The sequence below is a fragment of the Anomaloglossus baeobatrachus genome, chromosome 3 (genome assembly GCF_048569485.1).
Source record: "Anomaloglossus baeobatrachus isolate aAnoBae1 chromosome 3, aAnoBae1.hap1, whole genome shotgun sequence".
Lineage (NCBI taxonomy): Eukaryota > Metazoa > Chordata > Amphibia > Anura > Aromobatidae > Anomaloglossus > Anomaloglossus baeobatrachus.
Genome location: NC_134355.1, coordinates 474,089,057 through 474,108,107, shown reverse-complemented (window position 1 = coordinate 474,108,107; position 19,051 = coordinate 474,089,057). Strand labels below are relative to the sequence as shown.

At 46.4% G+C, this 19,051-nt stretch overlaps 1 protein-coding gene across 2 annotated transcripts in view; it reads left to right on the top strand.

The window, feature by feature from the left end:
- KCNMB2 (potassium calcium-activated channel subfamily M regulatory beta subunit 2) overlaps nt 1-19,051 on the top strand; it is a 1,063,037-nt gene that overhangs the window by 945,272 nt on the left and 98,714 nt on the right. For both annotated transcript variants that reach the window (XM_075340610.1, XM_075340609.1), the window contains one exon: nt 10,839-11,034. In XM_075340610.1, coding sequence (XP_075196725.1) covers nt 10,839-11,034 — 196 coding nt within the window. The remainder of the gene's footprint in view (nt 1-10,838; nt 11,035-19,051) is intronic.

The window sequence follows — 19,051 nt, the reverse complement described above, 5'->3', positions numbered from 1 at the left end:
TCATATCCAGGGGTTGTTTTTTTCAAAATAGACATGTTAGTGCTGCCAGAATTGCTGCAGAGCTTAAAGGGGTGGGGGGATCAGCCTGTCAATGCTCAGATCATGAACCACACACTGCATCCAATTGGTCTGAATAGCTGTCATCCCAGAAGAAAGCCTCTTCTATAGATGCACAAGAATGCTTGAGAACAGTTTCCTGATGACAAGCAGACTAAGAACATGTATTACTGGAACCCTGTCCTGTGGCTTCATGAGACCAAGATAAACTTATTTGATTCAGATGGTGTCCAGCATGTGTGTGGCAGCAACCAGGTGAGGAGTACAAAGACAAGTGTGTCTTGCCTGCAGTCAAGTATGGTGGTGGGAGTGTCATGATTTGGGACTGCATGAATGCTGCTGGCTGTAGGAAGCCACAGTTCATTGAGGGAACCATAAATGCCAACATGTATTGTGACATACTGAAGGAAAGCATGATCTCCTCCCTTTGGAAACTGGTATGCAGGGCAATATTCTAACATGGTAAATACCCCAAACACACCTCCAAGATGACAACTGCCTTGCCATAGAACCTGAGGGTAAAGGTGCTGGACTGGTAAAGTATGTCTCCAAACCTAAACCCTATTGAGCATCTCTGAGACATCCTCAAAAAAAAAGGTTGAAGAATGCAAGGTGTCTAACATTCACCAGCTCCGTGATGTAATTGTGAAGGATGGAAGAGGATTCCAGGGGCAACCTGTGAAGCTCTAGTGAACTCAATGCCCAAGAAAGTTAGGGTAGTGTTTGGAAATAATGGTGGCCACACAAAATATTGACACTTTGGGCACAATTTGGCCATTTTGACTAATGGCTGTATGGGTGTATTATCTTTTGATGTCAGTGGTTTAGACATTAATGGCTGTGTGTTGAGTAGAGTTGAGCGCGGTTCGCGGTTCTCCAGTTCGCGGTTTGAGTGATTTTGGGGGCTGTTCTAGATCGAACTAGAACTCGAGCTTTTTGCTAAAAGCTCGATAGTTCTAGATACGTTCGAGAACGGTTCTAGCAGCAAAAAGCAGGGCTTTTTACAGCTACAGTGTGCAGGAGCCATCGCTGGCAGCCTGCCAGAAGCTGGTAACCAAGATAAACATCGGGTATCCAAGCAAAGCGCTTTGGTTAGTAACCCGATGTTTATCCTAGTTACGTGCAGGAAGCCCACACTTCCCCGCTCAGCTCGCTCCGCCCCCTCCTGCCCGCGGCATGTACACACGTACACACACACACTCTGCACACACACTCTGCACACACACTCTGCACACATGGTCCCGCTCGGCTTACCTGCGGTGATGAAGTCCCGCCATCCCGACCTCAGCGCTGTCACTGTCCTCCATGGCCGCCGCTTGTCACATCACCTTCTCTCGCTTCCGACCCGAGACTGACTAGCGGTGACGTCACGGGCCTCTCGCGATACTTGGCTGTGAAGGCGGCGGTCATTGAACTCAGTGACAGTTGCTGTCAGCAGTGCTGGAGATCAGCGCAGGTAATGTACCTCGCTGACAGCAGCACTTGTCATGCCCTGCAGTGACCTGGGTTGACCCATTGATGTTAGCTCAGGTCACTGCATTGCTCTCCCAGCCAATGGGGAACTTCCTGCTCTTCATTGACTGGGACAGTGTGGATCGTCATGGCAACCCCTTTGATTACACCAGACCTGGATTTGTTTTTCTTTCTAATAAATTGGTTAAAGAGGGAATATTTTGGGGAGTGTTTTTTCAAATAAAAATGTGTTTGTCGTCTATTTTTTTTTATTACTGATTGGGTTGGTGATGTCGGGTATCTGATAGACGCCTGACCTCAACAACCCCAGGGCTTGGTGCCAGGTTACATTACACATCTGGTATTAACCCCATATATTACCCCGTTTGCCACCGCACCAGGGCGCGGGATGAGCTGGGGCGAAGCACCAGGATTGGCGCATCTAATGGATGCGCCACTTCTGGGGCGGCTGCGGCCTGCTATTTTTAGGCTGGGGAGAGTCCAATAACCATGGACCTCCCTAGTCTGAGAATATCAGACCCCAGCTGCCTGCTTTACCTTGGCTGGTGATCCAATTTTGGGGGGACCCCTACGTGTTTTTTTTTTTAATTATTTATTTAATTTAAAATAACAGCGTGGGGTGCCCTCAGTTTTGGATTACCAGCCAAGGTGAGGTTGCCAGCTGTGGTCTGCAGGCTGCAGCCGTCTGCTTTACCCTAGCTGGCTACAAAACTAGGGGGAACCCTACGTCATTTTTTTTTTTTTATTTTTTTGGCTAAATACAAAGCTAAGCACCCCTTAGTGCCACATGAAAGGCACCAAAGGGTGCAAAATTACAAAATGCAGGAGAGTGGGACATTAAGTGTCTTTCTGCCATTATAATAACAGAAAAGACTGATATGAAGTGCACAAGCACAAGAAAATCACCAGAGCGCTCTACGCTGTGAAAAGCAGTAGAAAATGGCACTGGAGTGAACATGTGACCGCCTCATGTAGGATGAAGCTATGGATCCTGGGTAAATTTATGCATTTACCCTCCTTCAGTTTTTTTGCAGTACACAAAAAAACGGAAGGCACACGGATGACAAACAGATGACATACGGACCGTCTACGGAACGGAAACGGATGCCACACGGATGCACCCGTGAAACAAAAAGGACTGTTTTTTGCAGACCGCAAAAATGGATCGGTCGTGTTAATGTACCCTTATTCTGATCCGCCGTTTATAAACAGCAGGCAGAAATAAGTGAATAGCGCCCCCCGGCGTCAGAAAATCTCCGAGGTTTCAGGGCTAGCTGAGACTCTGGAGATCATGATTCAGGACGGTTTTTCCGGTCCCCGCTCACGTGATCACAGGTATACACCATACACCGATGATCACGTTACAGTAAATGACAGCGCCGGTAAAAAATTATTTATATCCCACCTGGCATGAACAAACACTTCTTCTCCACTTCTTCTTCGCCACTTCTTCTCCATTTCTTCTCCATTTTTTCTCCACTTTTTCTCCACTTTTTCTCCACTTTTTCTCCACTTTTTCTGCATTTTTTTCTCCATTTTTTCTCCACTTTTTCTCCACTTTTTCTCCACTTTTTCTCCACTTTTTCTCCGTTCTTTTTCTATGGTCGGTCTACCTATTAGCTCTGCCATGCATAGTGTAGCTCTACACCTACTGCACATGTTACTTTATGATTGACATCTCTTTCGTAACAGAGCTGTCTAAGCCTACTCTGACCCCATATTTGTCATTACTATATTGTCCTTGTACTGCATTATGACATTTGTATCATGTGTTTCATTTCTTGCTGTGTTGCAATTTTTTTGCTGCATCCCAATTGTACCTCTACATTGTTCGAGTTTATGTTATTGTTCTCTCACTCTTATGTGATACTGATTATTGTCATTTTTCATGATTACATGCAGATAAGTCCAATCTGACGAAGGCTCAGGCCGAAACGTCATTTGTAACTTGTTTTGGACAAAAACATATATGCTTATGAAAAAAAATGTTTTCTTAATACGGACCAATAAAGAGTGATTTTGCATTACTATCCGTTGTGACTTACTGACTTAGTCTGGGAGATTTAGAGTGCCGAGGTTACTCACTAATTTTATCTATTATTACCTCTGAGCACCTATATACCAGTGAGCAGAGCTTCCTCTACAGTAGTTCTCCTGATTAGGCATGCCCTTACCTCATGAGCAGGGCATTGCAGCTTTGGTAGCAACCATTATGACATGGACTCTGCTGCTGTGGACCCGGGGAGAGTGAGTGCAGATTCATTGCACCCACACTCCTCACATGAAGGGTCCGCACTCCTAGAAAATGGGGGATACGTTCCCTGAGTGTCTCCCCCCCATATTCTAGACGGTCCAAAGTCGTCGTGGGACCCCTTTATTTTTTTTCTTATAATAAATTGGTGAAAGAGGAAATGTTTTGGGGACTGTTTTTTCAAATAAATTTCTTTTGTCGATTTTTTTTTTTGTTAGTACTGACAGTTTATGATGTTGGGTATCTAATAGATGCCATGACATCACAAACTGCTGGGCTTGATCTCAGGTGACTTTACAGCTAGTATCAACCCGATTTATTACCCCGTTTGCCACTGCACCAGGGCACGGGATGAGCTGGGGTGAAGCGCCAGGATTGGCGCATCTAGTGAATGCGCCACGTCTGGGGTGCCTGCGGTCTGCTATTTTTAGGCTGTGAAGGCCCAATAACTATGGACCTTCCCACCCTGAGAATACCAGACCACAGCTGTCCGCTTTACCTTGGCTGGTGATCCAATTTGGGGGGGACCCTACTTTTATTGTGTAATTATTAATATTTATAAAATAATTATAAAAAAGAGCCTGAGGGGACCTCCACATTGGATCCCCAACCACGATAAAGCTGCCAGCTGTGGTTTTCAGGCTGCAGCCGTCTGCTTTACCCTAGCTGGCTATCAAAAATGGGGGGACCCAACGTCATTGTTTTTTTTAACTATTTTTTAAATAGAAAAAATTAATGGGCTTCCCTGTATTTTGATTGCCAACCAAGGTAACGGCAGGCAGATGGGGGTGGCAACCCATAGCTGTCTGCTTTATCTGCGCTGAGAATCAAAAATACCGCGGAGCGCTACGTCATTTTTTTTAAAGATTTATTTTTACAGCACTGTGATGTCCAGCAATCAAAATACAGGGAAGCTCATTTTGTTTTTAGTTATTTAAATAAATAATTAAAAAAAATATATATGGGCTCCCGCTGCATTTTTTGTATTGCTAGCTAAGGGTAATCCAAGCAGCTACTGGCTGCTAACCCCCACTGCTTGGTGTTACCTTCACTGGCAATGGAAAATCCAGGGAAGCATTTTTTATTTTTTTTGCCAAAAAACTACAAAAAAAGGACGTGAGCTTCGCCATATTTTTGTATGCTAGCCAGGTATAGCAGGCAGGTGCTGGAAGAGTTGGATACAGCGCCAGAATATGGCGCTTCTATGAAAATGCCATTTTCTGAGGTGGCTGCCGTCTGCAATTCGCAGCAGTGGGGCCCAGAAAGCTCAGGCCAACCTGTGCTGCGGATTCCAATCCCCAGCTGCCTAGTTGTACCTGGCTGGACACAAAAATGGGGCGAAGCCTACGTCATTTGTTTTCTAATTATTTCATGAAATTCATTAAATAATAAAAAAAGGGCTTCCCTTTATTTTTGGTTCCCAGCCGGGTACAAATAGGCAACTGGGGGTTGGGGGCAGCCGTACCTGCCTGCTGTACCTGGCTAGCATACGAAAATATGGCGAAGCCCACATAATTTTTTCAGGGGGCAAAAAACTTCTGCATACAGTCCTGGATAGAGTATGCTGAGCCTTGTAGTTCTGCAGCTGCTGTCTGTCTGTATGGAGAAGAGCAGACAGCAGCTGCAGAACTACAAGGCTCAGCATACTCCATCCAGGACTGTATGCAGAAGTTTTTTGCCCACCAAAAAAATGACGTGGGCTTCGCCATATTTTTGTATGCTAGCCAGGTACAGCAGGCAGCCACGGGCTGCCTCCAACCCCAAGTTGCCTATTTGTACCCGGCTGGGAACCAAAAATATAGGGAAGCCCGTTTTTTTTAATTATTTCACTTATTTCATGAAATAATTAAAAAACAAATGACGTGGGCTTCGCCCCATTTTTGTGTCCAGCCAGGTACAACTAGGCAACTGGGGATTGGAATCTGCAGCACAGGTTAGCCCGAGGTTTCTGGGCGCCTCTGCTGCGAATTTCAGTCCGCAGCCGTCCCAGAAAATGGCGCTCTCATAGAAGCGCCATCATCTGGCGCTGTATCCAACTCTTCCAACAGCCCTGGAGCCGAGTGGCTTGTTGGGTAATCATGAGTTAATACTGGCTTTGTTTTACTAGCCAGTATTAAGCCAGAGATTCTTAATGTCAGGCATGTTTGACCCGGCCATTAAGAAGCGTGCAGCGTGCAGCCTTCACTCCGTGAGTGATCAGTGCTGCTAGCGGTAACAGCAGTAACGCTGACAGACGCGTTACCATAGCAACGGTGCTCCCGGAGCCGCGGTTAGCGGTGACGTCACCGCTAACTGCGTTGCTATGGCAACGGTGATCTCCGTTAATAACCGGCTGTGTCAGCCGGTCCCTAACGGAATGGGGAGTCGACCGTGTGCTAGAGCATGTCGCCGGTACACGGCGATACACAAATGTGCATCGTGTACCGGAGAGATGCACTCGCAGGTCCTACATGACGTGTCATAGTCATGTGACCAGTCTGTAGCCAATGAGATAATAGCCACGTGACTGGTCACATGGCTATTTTGACGTCACGATAGGTCCTGCATCTCTGCTGGCAGTGCCGGTCACCGGGAGGATTCAGCGATCATCGGATGGAATAGCGGCAGGAGACAGAGTGCAGGAGGGATCGTGGGGACCGGTAAGTGTTATGGCAATGTTTATTAACTGTATGTGTACATTTATAATGCATTTTTATGTGTTTGTGATTGCCTCCCATTATAGCCTATCGGTTCGAGTTCGGGTCGTCGAACGTTTGACGAACCGAACTCGAACGGGAGCTCCGTTCGGCGAACCGACCTCGAGCCGAACCGCGACCGGTTTGCTCATCTCTAGTGTTGAGTTATTAGAGAGCACACCAAAATAACACTGTTATACAAGCTGTATACTGACTATTTAACATTGCGTGAAAGTGTCATTTTTTCAGTGCTGTCCTATGAAAAATTATATTAAAATATTTACAAAAATTTGAAGGGTGTACTCACTTTTCTGATATACTGTAGTATGTCCCTTGTCCAAGCTATCAATCTTTTCTGCTCACCACACTTAGCAAACAAAAAGCTAAAAAGAGGAGTGATTTATTCCTGAAGAAAAAACATAAAGACATCCCAATTAATATATAATATTTACAAAAGATGAGTGAATCTTTGAAATATAAATTCTTTCCAGAATTTGCTCCCAGCATTTGAAATTTGTGAATTTGAATGTAATGTAAGGGTGTAAGGGGGTCTAGGGCTCAGCCACGCCATGAGGAAAAATGATGTAACTGTATGTAACTATATAATGTTTGGTGCAGCCACTAGTTGGCCACAGTGTAATGACTCCTTCCCTGGTACTAGCTGGTCAGCTAGGGTTATCTGCAGGGAGGAGTTTAGCTAATAAAAAGGTCAACACATAAGATGTGTCATGAGAGTCATCAGAGTAGTGGAGAGACATAGAAGCTACATCTCTGGGAGATGTGGGGAGAAAGAGTCCATTTAATACAGAATCTGGCTAGGTTTTCGGGTGAACCAGGATCATGGACATAAAGGGTCAAAAAGAGTAGAGGACTGGGCTATAGTGCAAGTTGCTTCATCCCTAAGAGTTTGTTAAGTCCATGCATTCCTGGGTTGCAACTGTCTTCCCCTCAAGAATACCCAATGAATCCCCTCAGAAGTCAGAAGGTCAGTTGGCTCTAAAAAGAGCAGGCACCAAACGTCCAGGCAGAGTAGTGCCATCATGAAAGGCCCCTTCACTAGTTCGTACTAAATCCCTGTGATTTGGATGAGGGGAGCCTCAAGTACTTTTTGAATTTGCCAGTAAACTATGAAGTCAGAACAGAGGATGAGGGGCTTAGAGGCTCTTATGGAAGCTTGAGAACCAGGGAAGCGGTCGTCCGACAAAGTATATGTATTAACTATTGCTGATTGAAACCTCTTAGGGGAACCAGTTTGTGCCCAGTTACAGCTTGACAAATTCTTAGGATTGAAACCTTTTAAGTAAAATTCCAGTGACAAAAAGACTTATGCAAGTGTCTGTGTCATTGTGTCAACTTGAAAATGAATGTTTAATAATTAACTGAACTAGAGTGGCAATTGGAGCACAAAGAGTTAACATCAAACTGCGCAGCAGCCAAACCTCTGTCAAAAATACAACTGCCTCCATCTGCCACTTTACAAGGGCAAGCTTGTAATTGCTTGTAAAATACACATGGTGGAGAGGAGAGAACCTCACTGACCATAAGTTTAAACTCTACTGGAGAGAGAGGACACCACTGATCATAAGTACTTATAATTTAAAGATAAGAAATGGAGGAACCCACTTACCATAAGAGCTAATGTAGCGCCCCTGAAGCCATTGGGGTGCTATAAGGTTCTGCATCCCCACAAGGATGCAGGGCCTACTCCCTAGGAACCCGGAGACCCAGTGCCGGTAACTCCAAAAACCCAGGTAATCACAGTTTTCCACAACAATCCCCTATACAATGGTACATAGCTAGGGTTGGACCAATGGATGGCCGCCTAGAGGTGATGCCAGTCCAGGCCACTAGTTGACCAGATGGAAGGGGCAGACTGTGGAGAGTAGTCAGAGTGAGTTGACTGAGTAGAGGAGTGAAGGTTGAAGTGAAGCAACGTCCTGACTCAGGTTAACGGTAACCTGGTACCAAGTTGAGTAGTTGCCGGTGGAGTACGGTGGAGTGCTCCCGAAACTAAGCACCAATGGGGTACAGAACCCTAGGACAGGAAAGAGCTTCAAGCCAACTTGTTAACACCTTCACAGCGAAAGGACCATCAAGGACCTTACTGACCCTAAGAATCTGAAGACTCAGTAGCAAAGGGAGAACCGGGGCCAGGACCAGAGAATCCAACCCCACAGGGTTCACGCTACAATCAGGCAGACAGAAGTGGACAAACCACCGGATGGGGACCCCCAGTTGCTCTACACCACAGAGACCCATTTATCAGAGACAGGTGCAGGGGAAGAAGGTACCAGAGTACTGAACTGGCACTGGGACGAAAGGGACCTGAAGGTACACCCAGCCGGCCTCCGGTAACCTGTTACCACCTACCAGCAGTGAGTAAAAACTAGTTGCACTATACCTCTGTGTGGATTACCTTCTTCCGACGCCCGTCACAACACCCATCCTCTGGGACCCGGCCTTGCTCGCGGAGGGCCTACCATCCAGGCTGCAATTACCACCAGCCCCAGTAGTGACATTCTGCAGCGGCGGCTCCATATATATATAGCCGCAACACCACAGGTGGCGTCACGTATGAACACCAACCTAAATCCCCCTGTGAATACACCCCATTACAAAAAGGCCCAGGGCACGTAACTGGGCAACGGCCACCCTAGTGACATTCTCAAGACATATACCACCCGGAACCGAGTACCTCATACCCCTGGGCGCGACACTAAAGGGTGCTTTCCATGTTTCGAGATCGCTAGCGATCTCGTTAGTGATGTGACACGCCAGATCGCAGATAAGATTTGCTTAGATCGCACATAGGTCATTTTTTAGCGCCGGTCGCATGTGCGATCTGGCGTGTTACATCGCTAACGAGATTGCTAGCGATGTCGCAGCGTGTAAAGCACCCTTAACATTCTATAGGAGAGAGGACCCTAGTGATCGTAAGAGTTTACACTTAACAGGTGAGAGAGAGAACTCCACTGACCATAACAGCGCAACTATGACTTATCCAGTGACTCAGGAGATGAAAAAGGACTCTGCCGTACAAACTGTGCACCACTAGGACCCTTTCATCTGTGATGGCTTAGGTACTTACCACCACTGAACAAGGTGTGGTAATCCGCTAGATGTCATGTCTTTAGGGCATTATGGGAAGGCCCACGTGGCAGTGCAAAATGACATTTGCTTGCCCTCTGATGCGTCAGTAGGGAGGTAAACGGTGTTGGGTAATTTTATTTCTTGTGAACATCGAATCAAAATGAAAAATGATATTGTTTGCTTGAATCTCCTTATTTCAGGAAAGTCAACTTGAACTTGATTCTCCACAAATGGATCTGCTCGGGATACGCTCATTTGTAATATCTACCCTTCACAAATAGCAAGCCCTTATAAAATATATATTTCTTGTCCAAATCAGTTGTAAAAGCTTTATATCTAGTGTACACAGAAAAAGAAAATAAAAAAGAATGGGCTGCTTTATAAGGCATCTTTCACACGTCTGTGCAAAACACACATTTTTCACGGTCCGTGGTGTGAGTGCGTGTGTGTGTGTGTGTGTGTGTGTGTTCCATGTGTGTTCATCATGTGTCATCAGTGTGCTCTCCGTCTCCTATCTGTGATACGACAGGGACAGCAGGAACTTCTATACTCCCCTGTCCCCGGTGCTGCTGTCTCCGGCACTACTGCTGCTTCTGGGTCTGCGGTATAGTGTACATTCATGAGCATACTGAGTGGGCCCAGAAGCAAGTGAGAGCAGAGCTGGAGACAGGTGAGTAAAGAAAATCCTTTTACTTCAAAGACATGTGTTTTCTCCGGTACGTGTCACACTGATGTCACACGGATCACATCAGTGTGTGGTTTATGTGACACCCGTGCTGCCGGAAAAAAACAGACATGTTACCATGTGGAGCACAAGAACACGCGTGTGCTCCACATGGACACACATCCATGAGAAAACAAGCATGTGTGCGCAGACTCATTGATTTTAATATGTCTATATCTGGCCGTGTGTCCGGTACTTATGAAAACGAACGTCATACGTACCGGAATCACGAACGTGTAAAGGAAGCCTAAAAGAGTTTTCCTCCTACAGTAACTACACTTAATAAAGTGACTTTATTAAAAAAAATACTTTCTAAATTACACTAATTAAACATATTGCACTATTTGTGAGACAGATAAATAAACTAATGTGCACATTCCATGTGATTATTGAGCTATACTTGTCAGCCATGATCAATTCAGCAATAATATTGAAGGAAACTCAAAATTTTATTATCTCTGCTTAGATCAGACAAAGAATTTTTGCTGCAAAGTCAAATATGGAATGTAGATATCAGTGTGGCTCCAAGGCTGTGATTTTCTTATATCTTTTTTTATATCTCCCTTAGTGTATGGACAGAAGAGACTCAGTGCACATTACTGAATGCTTCTATAACAGAAACGTTCAACTGCTCCTTTAGTTGTGGCCCAGACTGCTGGAAAATCTCTCAGTATCCCTGCCTGCAGGTCCACGTAAACCTGACATCTTCAGGACAGAAGGTTCTTCTGTACCACAATGAAGAGACAATGAAAGTAAATTCTGAGGTAAGATTTGAGTGACGGAGACAAATCAATATCTTGCTCTACATGGAGGGATTGCTACCCTTTTTTCTCTACTTCTGAGTCTTTCTTACTTCATTATTCTTAGAAATCATGACAATTCTGCTCTTATATTCTCTGTAATATGGGGTTAGGTATAATTTTCTCATTTATCAGACTCCTTGTAACTTGAGCGGGCTTTACACGCTACGATATCGTTAATGAATTATCGTCAGGGTCACGGTGTTTGTGACGCACATCCGGCTTCATTAACGAGATTGCAGCGTGTGACACTTTTGAGCGACCTTAAACGATTGCAAAAGCAGTCAAAATCGTTTGCCACGGAGAGGTCATCCTGAAACAAAAAATTATTTAATCCTTACTAGCGATGTTCCTCGTTCCTGCGGCACCACACATCGCTGTGTGTGACACTGCAGGAGCGACGAACATCTCCTTACCTGCCTCCACCGGCAATGCGGAAGGAAGGAGGTGGACGGGATCTTACGTCCCGCTCATCTCCGCCCCTCCGCTTCTATTGGACGCCTGCCATGTGACATCGCTGTGACGCAACACGAACCGCCCCCTTAGAAAAAAGGCGGTTCGCCAGCCAGCGCGACGTCACAGAGCAGGTATGTGCGTGTGACGCTGCCGTAGTGATAATGTTCGCTACGGCAGCGATCACACAATATCGCACGTACGATGGGCGCGGGTGCTATCACGCTCGACATCGCCAGCCGATGCTAGTGATGTTGCAGTGTGTAAAGCCCGCTGTGATCAGAGGTTGACCAGAAGACAATTGCGGCAAGCAAAGACCCAGTAGGGAATGAATACTAATAGCCTGCTCATGGTTGGCAAGTGAGCAGGCAATGCAAGAAACTGATGCCACCTAACGTATACAGTGTTTGAGACTATTTTTATTTTGGTACATTACTATTATGGCTTGTAAATTTAAAGAGTACTTATTACCAGTCTGTGGCTGTCCAATTATTTAAGTGGCAACTACGGACTAATGATTTTCCTAAATAACATCAAAAATGGTCTGAAGTGTCCCTACTGCCACTCTGAAGGACCCAACTTTGTGACAAAAGTTAGGTCCTAACTTTCAGGTTATGGAAACCCAACATGAATTGCAGGATCCATCAATCTGCCATTGCCACCCTTTGCAGTGAAATCATGAGATCTTGAATGTTCTAACTTGAGAGCTGGTGCTTTGAACTAGGCCAGTGCTGTGCTCCTGCATCATTTACAAGATGGTTGTGCATCAGTAACTACCCTAATGATGTTACCATACAATAACAACTTAGTACTGAAATTAATAATAGAATCATTAGACTTTATCTTCATTAACTTTTCTTAGTAGCAATTAATTCCAAAGAGTTGTGCCCCTAGACTACTTGGGCATTCATGTAAGGGAGGCTTCAGTGCTCATACAGATTGACATGCAGCTTTCCTGGAGTCATGAATGGGAAATCTACATAAAAATCAGTGTTATATTCTCCTATATATTCATCTGACTAGTAGGAGTCAAGAAAGCTGCATGAAAACCCACAAATATCCCTTATTATTGACCGTAGTAGCTACCAACAAACGGTTGTGAGATTCCAGAAGTCTGCATTCACATAGAGTGACTGCAGACCTTCAGCACAGACTTGGACAACCGATTTAATACTCCTAAGGGTTAAATATCTCGAGTGCAATGCAATAAAAGAGCGATGAGTCAGTGCTACCTGTGAGTTTTTCCTCAACTGGAATCTGGCATTTTGCGTATGGTCACGTGAAACACCCAAGACTCGCCAGTGCAAGTCTGAGTGTGGAAAAAAACGGATGGCACCCGAATAATCCATATGCCATCCCTTTTTTACAGATACATTACCATTCTGTAGAATAGAATACTGTAAATGGTCCTGTAAATGATTGTGGAATAAAAGTTGCTGATAAAAAAAATGCAATCGATACGGAAGATATACACATTTTATATGGAGGCTAGGCAAGAAAAGATTGCTCACTTGCATAGCACTCACATGACATGTGGAATACCAAATAAATTTCATTCACCCCACTTTTCTAGATGAGAATTTGAGCAATTTTATATGCACAGATGTGAGTGAAATAAAAATGTAGTAAACCTTAACTTGTCAGATGGTCAACACTTTGTTGACACACATGTATTATGTAATCTTACAAATTATGGATGGTTACTAGTGATGCGCGAGTGTGCTTGCTAGTGCTCGATTAACGTTACGAGTAGCATGGGTGCTTGAGCACCATGCTTGATTCCCAACCTTATATATTTTGTGGCTTTTTTCAGCCAATCAATATGCAAGGATTGCTTGCCATACATGGTAATGCTGAAGACATGTAGGCTACTGGCATTAGTGTAATTGGAATCACATCATTGGGTCTTATATAAGTCCTTATGATGCAATGCTCTGAACACTGTCCTTTGGATTCAGTTCAGGGAGAGTTGATGAAGGAGGGAAAGCTGACTTTAGAGCAGGCGTATAAGAAGTGTTTAACTTCTATTGCACTAATTGGATTTTGCTGCTGCACTAAATGCACTGGATTTTGATGCTGCATTAACCCCTTCACGACCATGGACGGATCTTTCCATCATGGATCGTGTCCCGGTAAGCCCCGCCCCCTGCCGAGGGCAGGTGGCGTGGATCGGCACACATATCAGCTGTTTTCAACAGCTGACATGTGTGCCTACATGTTCCGAGTGGAATCGCATTCCACCCGGAACATTAACCCCTTAGGCCAAAGTCTGGCAGCGAGATCTATATGCGCGCGGCCATGTTTTCTACTTACCGCCGCCCCCTCCGGACGTCACGTGAGTGATCATGTGACGTTCGGTGGTTGCCATCGTAGCACAGGGTCATGTGATGACGCCTGCTGCTAAGAAGTTTCACTTTCCTTTTTCCTCGGCACGGAGCAGAGGAAAAAAGAAAGTGACTATTTCTGCTGTTTACAGCGGTATAGCTGTGATCAGCAGATAGCGATCAGCGATCGGATTGCTGATCGCTATAGCCCCCTAGGGGGACTAGTAAAATAAAATAAAAAAAGTAAAAAAAAGTTTTAAAAAATTAAAAAAAAAACAAAAAACCTAAAAGTTCAAATCACCCCCCTTTCCCCCCATTGAAAATTAAAGGGTTAAAAAATAAATAAATATACACATATTTGGTATCGCCGCGTTCAGAAATGCCCGATCTATCAAAATATAAAATCAATTAATCTGATTGGTAAACGGCGTAGTGGCAAAAAAATTCCAAACGCCAAAATTACGTTTTTTGGTCGCTGCAAGTTTTATGCAAAATGCAATAACAGGCGATCAAAACGTAGCATCTGCGCAAAAATGCTACCATTAGAAACATCAGCTCGAGACGCAAAAAATAAGCCATCACTGAGCCATAGATCCCAAAAAATGAGAACTCTACGGGTTTCAGAAAATGGCGCAAAACGTACGCCACTTTTATTGGACAAGCTTGTGAATTTTTTTTAACCCCTTAGATACAAGTAAACCTATACATGTTTGGTGTCTACAAATTCGCACCGACCTCAGGCATCATACCCACACATTAGTTTTACCATATAGTGAACACCGTGAATAAAAGATCCCAAAAACTATTGTGCCATTACACCTTTTTTGCAATTTTTCCACACTTGGAATTCTTTTGCTGCTTTCCAGTACACCATATGGTAAAACTTATGGTTTCATTTAAAAGTACAACTTGTCCCGCAAAAAACAAGCCCTCATATGGCAAGATTGACGGAAAAATAAAAAAGTTACGGCTCTCGGAAGAAGGGGAGCAAAAAACAAAAACGCAAAAACGGAAAGTGCCCCGGGGCTGAAGGGGTTAAAACCAAAGCTATTTTCAGGGATACATACTGTCTTATATCTAGTAAAAGTGCTGTTACCTGCATTCAGTGTAAGGATACCTGGTGGAGGAGGAATATTTCTGGATTAGAGGCATACAGGCAAGGTGTATTGCCTTACAGTGCTTTTACACTTAAGATGGTGTCACACATAACGACGAAGACAACGACGTCGCTGCAACGTCACCATATTCTGTGACGTTGCAGCGACCTCAACAGCGACGTCGCTGTGTGTGACACATAACAATGATCAGACCCCTGCTGCGAAATCGTTGCTCGCTCCTGAATGCTCGAAGTCATTTTTTGATCACTGCTATCCCGCTGCGCCATGCTGATAAGCTGATAATCCTTGTGTTTGACACCGCAGCAGCGACGCTACGCTACGTCTGAAACCACACAACGACCGTCGACGTCGCTATGATCGCTGCTCCGTCACTGCTTTTTCTAACATGTTTGACAGCTTACTAACGATCATCTATGGTCGCTGCTACGTCACAGAATATGGTGACGTTGCAGCGATGTTGTTGTCGTCGTCGTTATGTGTGACCCCAGCTTTATACTGATGCTGCAACCAAAAAACGAAAGTGATACATACTGTCTTATCTCTAGTAAAACTGCTGTTACCCGGTTCCAGTGTAAGGACAGCTGGTGGGGGAGGGATAGTTTTGGATTAGAGGCAATGGGCAAGGTTTATTGCCTTACAGTGCATCTATATGTATACTGAAGCTGCAACCAAAAACCAAACGTCCTGTTCAGGGCTACATATGCTGTTTTCCCTTTTAGTACTAGAAAGTTTGCAGATGTATATAGTATCTAACTTAAAGAGCACAATGCATTTGACACACCCACTGAGTCCTGGGGGAGGGTAACTTGTCACCGGGCCAGTTTGGGATGTCAAAACTGGCCCGGTTCTGTAACCCAGTGTGTGTCAATGAAAGGGGGAGATGGGCTATTTACAAGGGAGTAGGATGAAGTTTGTCCTTGTGACGCTACCTGTGGTGTGTGGATATGATGGAAGCCGCCGCTGTGAGATGTCTTTCAGTCTCTCTTTGACGGTTGGTAACACAGCTAAGATGGTCCAGCTCTCCACAGGCAGAGCATAGGGCCCCAGGGAGGATGTTGGGAGTAGTAGTCCACTCCAGTAAGGGGGAGCGTGGGGCACGGGAAGGATTAGACGACACAGCAGTTGCAATTTAGGTTGTTTACTCACTGAGTTGCTCCTGCCGTTGGACTGCCGGGCTCCGCTATGATGGGCTGCAACCAATCCCAGATAGTTTGGAGGCCAGAACAGGTGGGTTACTCTGTGAGTCCTTCCTCATTGCACTGTGTAGTGTGAGTCCCTGCAACTTGAAGCTACACTGGGACCCGAGTCCTTGGTGTTTGTTCAGTTCCCAGTCCTGTATGCCGTCCTATGGTCACGAGTCCTGGCTCTATGTGCTGTTTTGCCCCAGGCGCTGTGTGTGAGCCAGAAGACTTGAAATCCTCTGCCCGACAGATTCTGCTGGCGGGACTTGCAGTGCCCACCAGACTAGGGCTCCGCACCCTGAGGTGTGCACTGGTCCTGAGGGAGCTATGAGCTCTCCCCTCAGCGACCGTGTTCTCCTGCGTCTCACTTGGTTCCCGGTGGTTTCTCAACTCATTATATGTGCATGTGTCGCCTTGCTCCCCACAACAGTCGTTCCACCCCCAGGGTTCCTGAGCTAGTGGGTGGGAGGCCCCAGACGATATCGTGCCCCTCCTAAATGACCCTACAATAACCCAGTCCCGGTGAGAGGGCAACTAGATATGTGAGTTGGTGAGTTGTGATGGTTTACCAGCAATGACCTCCTCTGTACCCGAGATGAATACAGCACCTCTGGTGAGGTGCAGTACCCTGTGGCGACTGAAGCCTCAGGGGCGCCACACATGCGGTAAGGGATGGGGAAGTGGATGTACTGCTAATAGTGCACACAGAGGCAGAGTCCGGAGACCAGATAAAACTGTGCCTGCTAACACAGCACAACTAACGCACTCATCCACGAGAACTATCTTCCTGTCCCACTTTCCAGGAGGCACGGGACACCACTCTTGAAGACAGATCAATGTGGACAGCTGGTCGGTTAGATGGCAGATACATCTGGTTTTACCAGCATCACCCTGTCTTCTATACAGTCCAGTCTCATTATCCAAGAGCCTGAACCACCTTTATATTTACATGTGATGATTCTGGATTCTCACCCTGCATGTTTCAAGAGCAACATGAGGAGATCATGTGTGGTGATGCCCAAATATTTTAGCAGCCATGATTAGTAGAAGACAATGGTGGGAAACAGCAATTACTGTCTCATGAGGTGAATGATGATGAGAAACAGTTGCCAAAAAGTGATGTTAAGTCAACAAGTCAGGAGGCCTAGAGTGCAAAAGTGGAAGACGAGTTGGTGGATGATGAACTCAACCTGGAAAGTTGCCATGCAGTGTGAGGACAGCAGTGCAGAGGGGGAGGGATCCACAACACAACAACAGGCTGGAAGACGCAGTGGGTTGGCCAGAGGTAGACGCCTGGCAACTGTTCCCCAACTGTTCCACACACTACTTCAACTTCTCAGGCCAAGGGCTAGGTGTTTCCCAATCTGGTGCTTTTTTCGGAAAGTGAGGATGATAAAAGAATAGTAATTTACAACCTGTGCTGTACAAAGAAGAGCAGCGGCCTGACCACTGCCAACCTGACCAACACTAGCATAATCAAGCACATGTCTCCTACCCTGCACCAGTCATTCATTGTACATTCACAAGCAACATCAGCGACCAATTATTTGCCCCCATGCCTTGGAAAGCAAAAGGAAATACCCAGCCATCCACCCATAGGCCCAAACACTAAACAAGCACATTTTCAGACTTCTTGTGTGTCGCCCTGGGCAAGCCAGGGGACACAGGTCGCACACCACCACACCCTACATCCCAGCTAGGAACACCAAAGCTAACCAAAAATCCTTGTTGCCTTCCTCCAGAGGCTGATGATTCACACCAGGGGGTGGGCCAGGCGGTTGGCTCCGCCCACCGAGGAGTTCACAGCCCTGGAGGCAGGAAGTACCAGGCAGATTAGCCCAGGCAGGGCTCGAGTGCAGATAGCTCAGGGGGAGCTTGAGTGAGGAGCTAAGTGGAGGAGTAAACAAGTAGTGAAAGTAGAAAGAAGTAAAGTGGTAAAGGAGGAAAGCAAGAGTGGTGACAGAGAGAAAGCCTGAAGGGTCCAGCTGTGTGTAGGACCAGGTCAGCAAGGTCAGCAACGGCGGTGACTGTTTGGAGGGGGACCGTGTGGAAGTTCCTGGAAGGACCGCGGACGGGTAGTGGCCCGGCGGTCTGGAGCAGTGTACCAAAGGACAGTCAGCACCAGGGCAGGGGCCTCTCGGACCCCGGCAAGGCTAGGAGTTGCCATAATTTGCCAAATCCGTCAGTGAAGGGGACGTAGATCCCCCAACAACCAAGTCCCGATTGAAGGCAACAGCCCAACCAGAGTAGGAGAGACACCGCCACCGCCAAGGCACCAGTCTCTCAGGGCCATCCATCGCTACCAACACAGAAACATAGGTGCAAGGAAAAGGGACATCACCGTCACCTACTGGGAGAGCAAGTGCAGCCGTCCGTGGGAACCGTCTTTCCAGCCGTGTGGTTTACCGTAAAACTGTGTCAACGTCTCAGGCTGAGTGAGTACCACAGTGCCGCAAGGCACAGCGCAGCCCCCGCGTCCCTGCGCCCACCAGGCCCTGCACCTCCATCTCATCACCGGGCCCCGGGATCACCAACCCCTACCCACGGAGGGGCAACACAACACCTGGCTGCTCCGCATCACCATCCCCGGGATCCCCATATAGAGCAGCGGTGGTGAAATCACCACAACCGTGGGTGGCGTCACGGACAATAAACTATTCCCACACCCAACAACCCCCTTTCACTCACGGGCGAGGAGTGCCGCTCGAGAGACCCCCGGGATCCGGCCCACAGCTCGAGCCACCACCGAGCAGCAGCCGCCGGACCCGAGCAGAAGGGGTGAGCGTAGTGTGCTGACACCCTCCTCCCCGCCCGCGACACTTGCACTGGAAATATTGCTGTTTAGGCTTGTGGACACTTAGGCTTTCCATAACCTCATGGTACTCTGTTCCCTTCCACCACTATT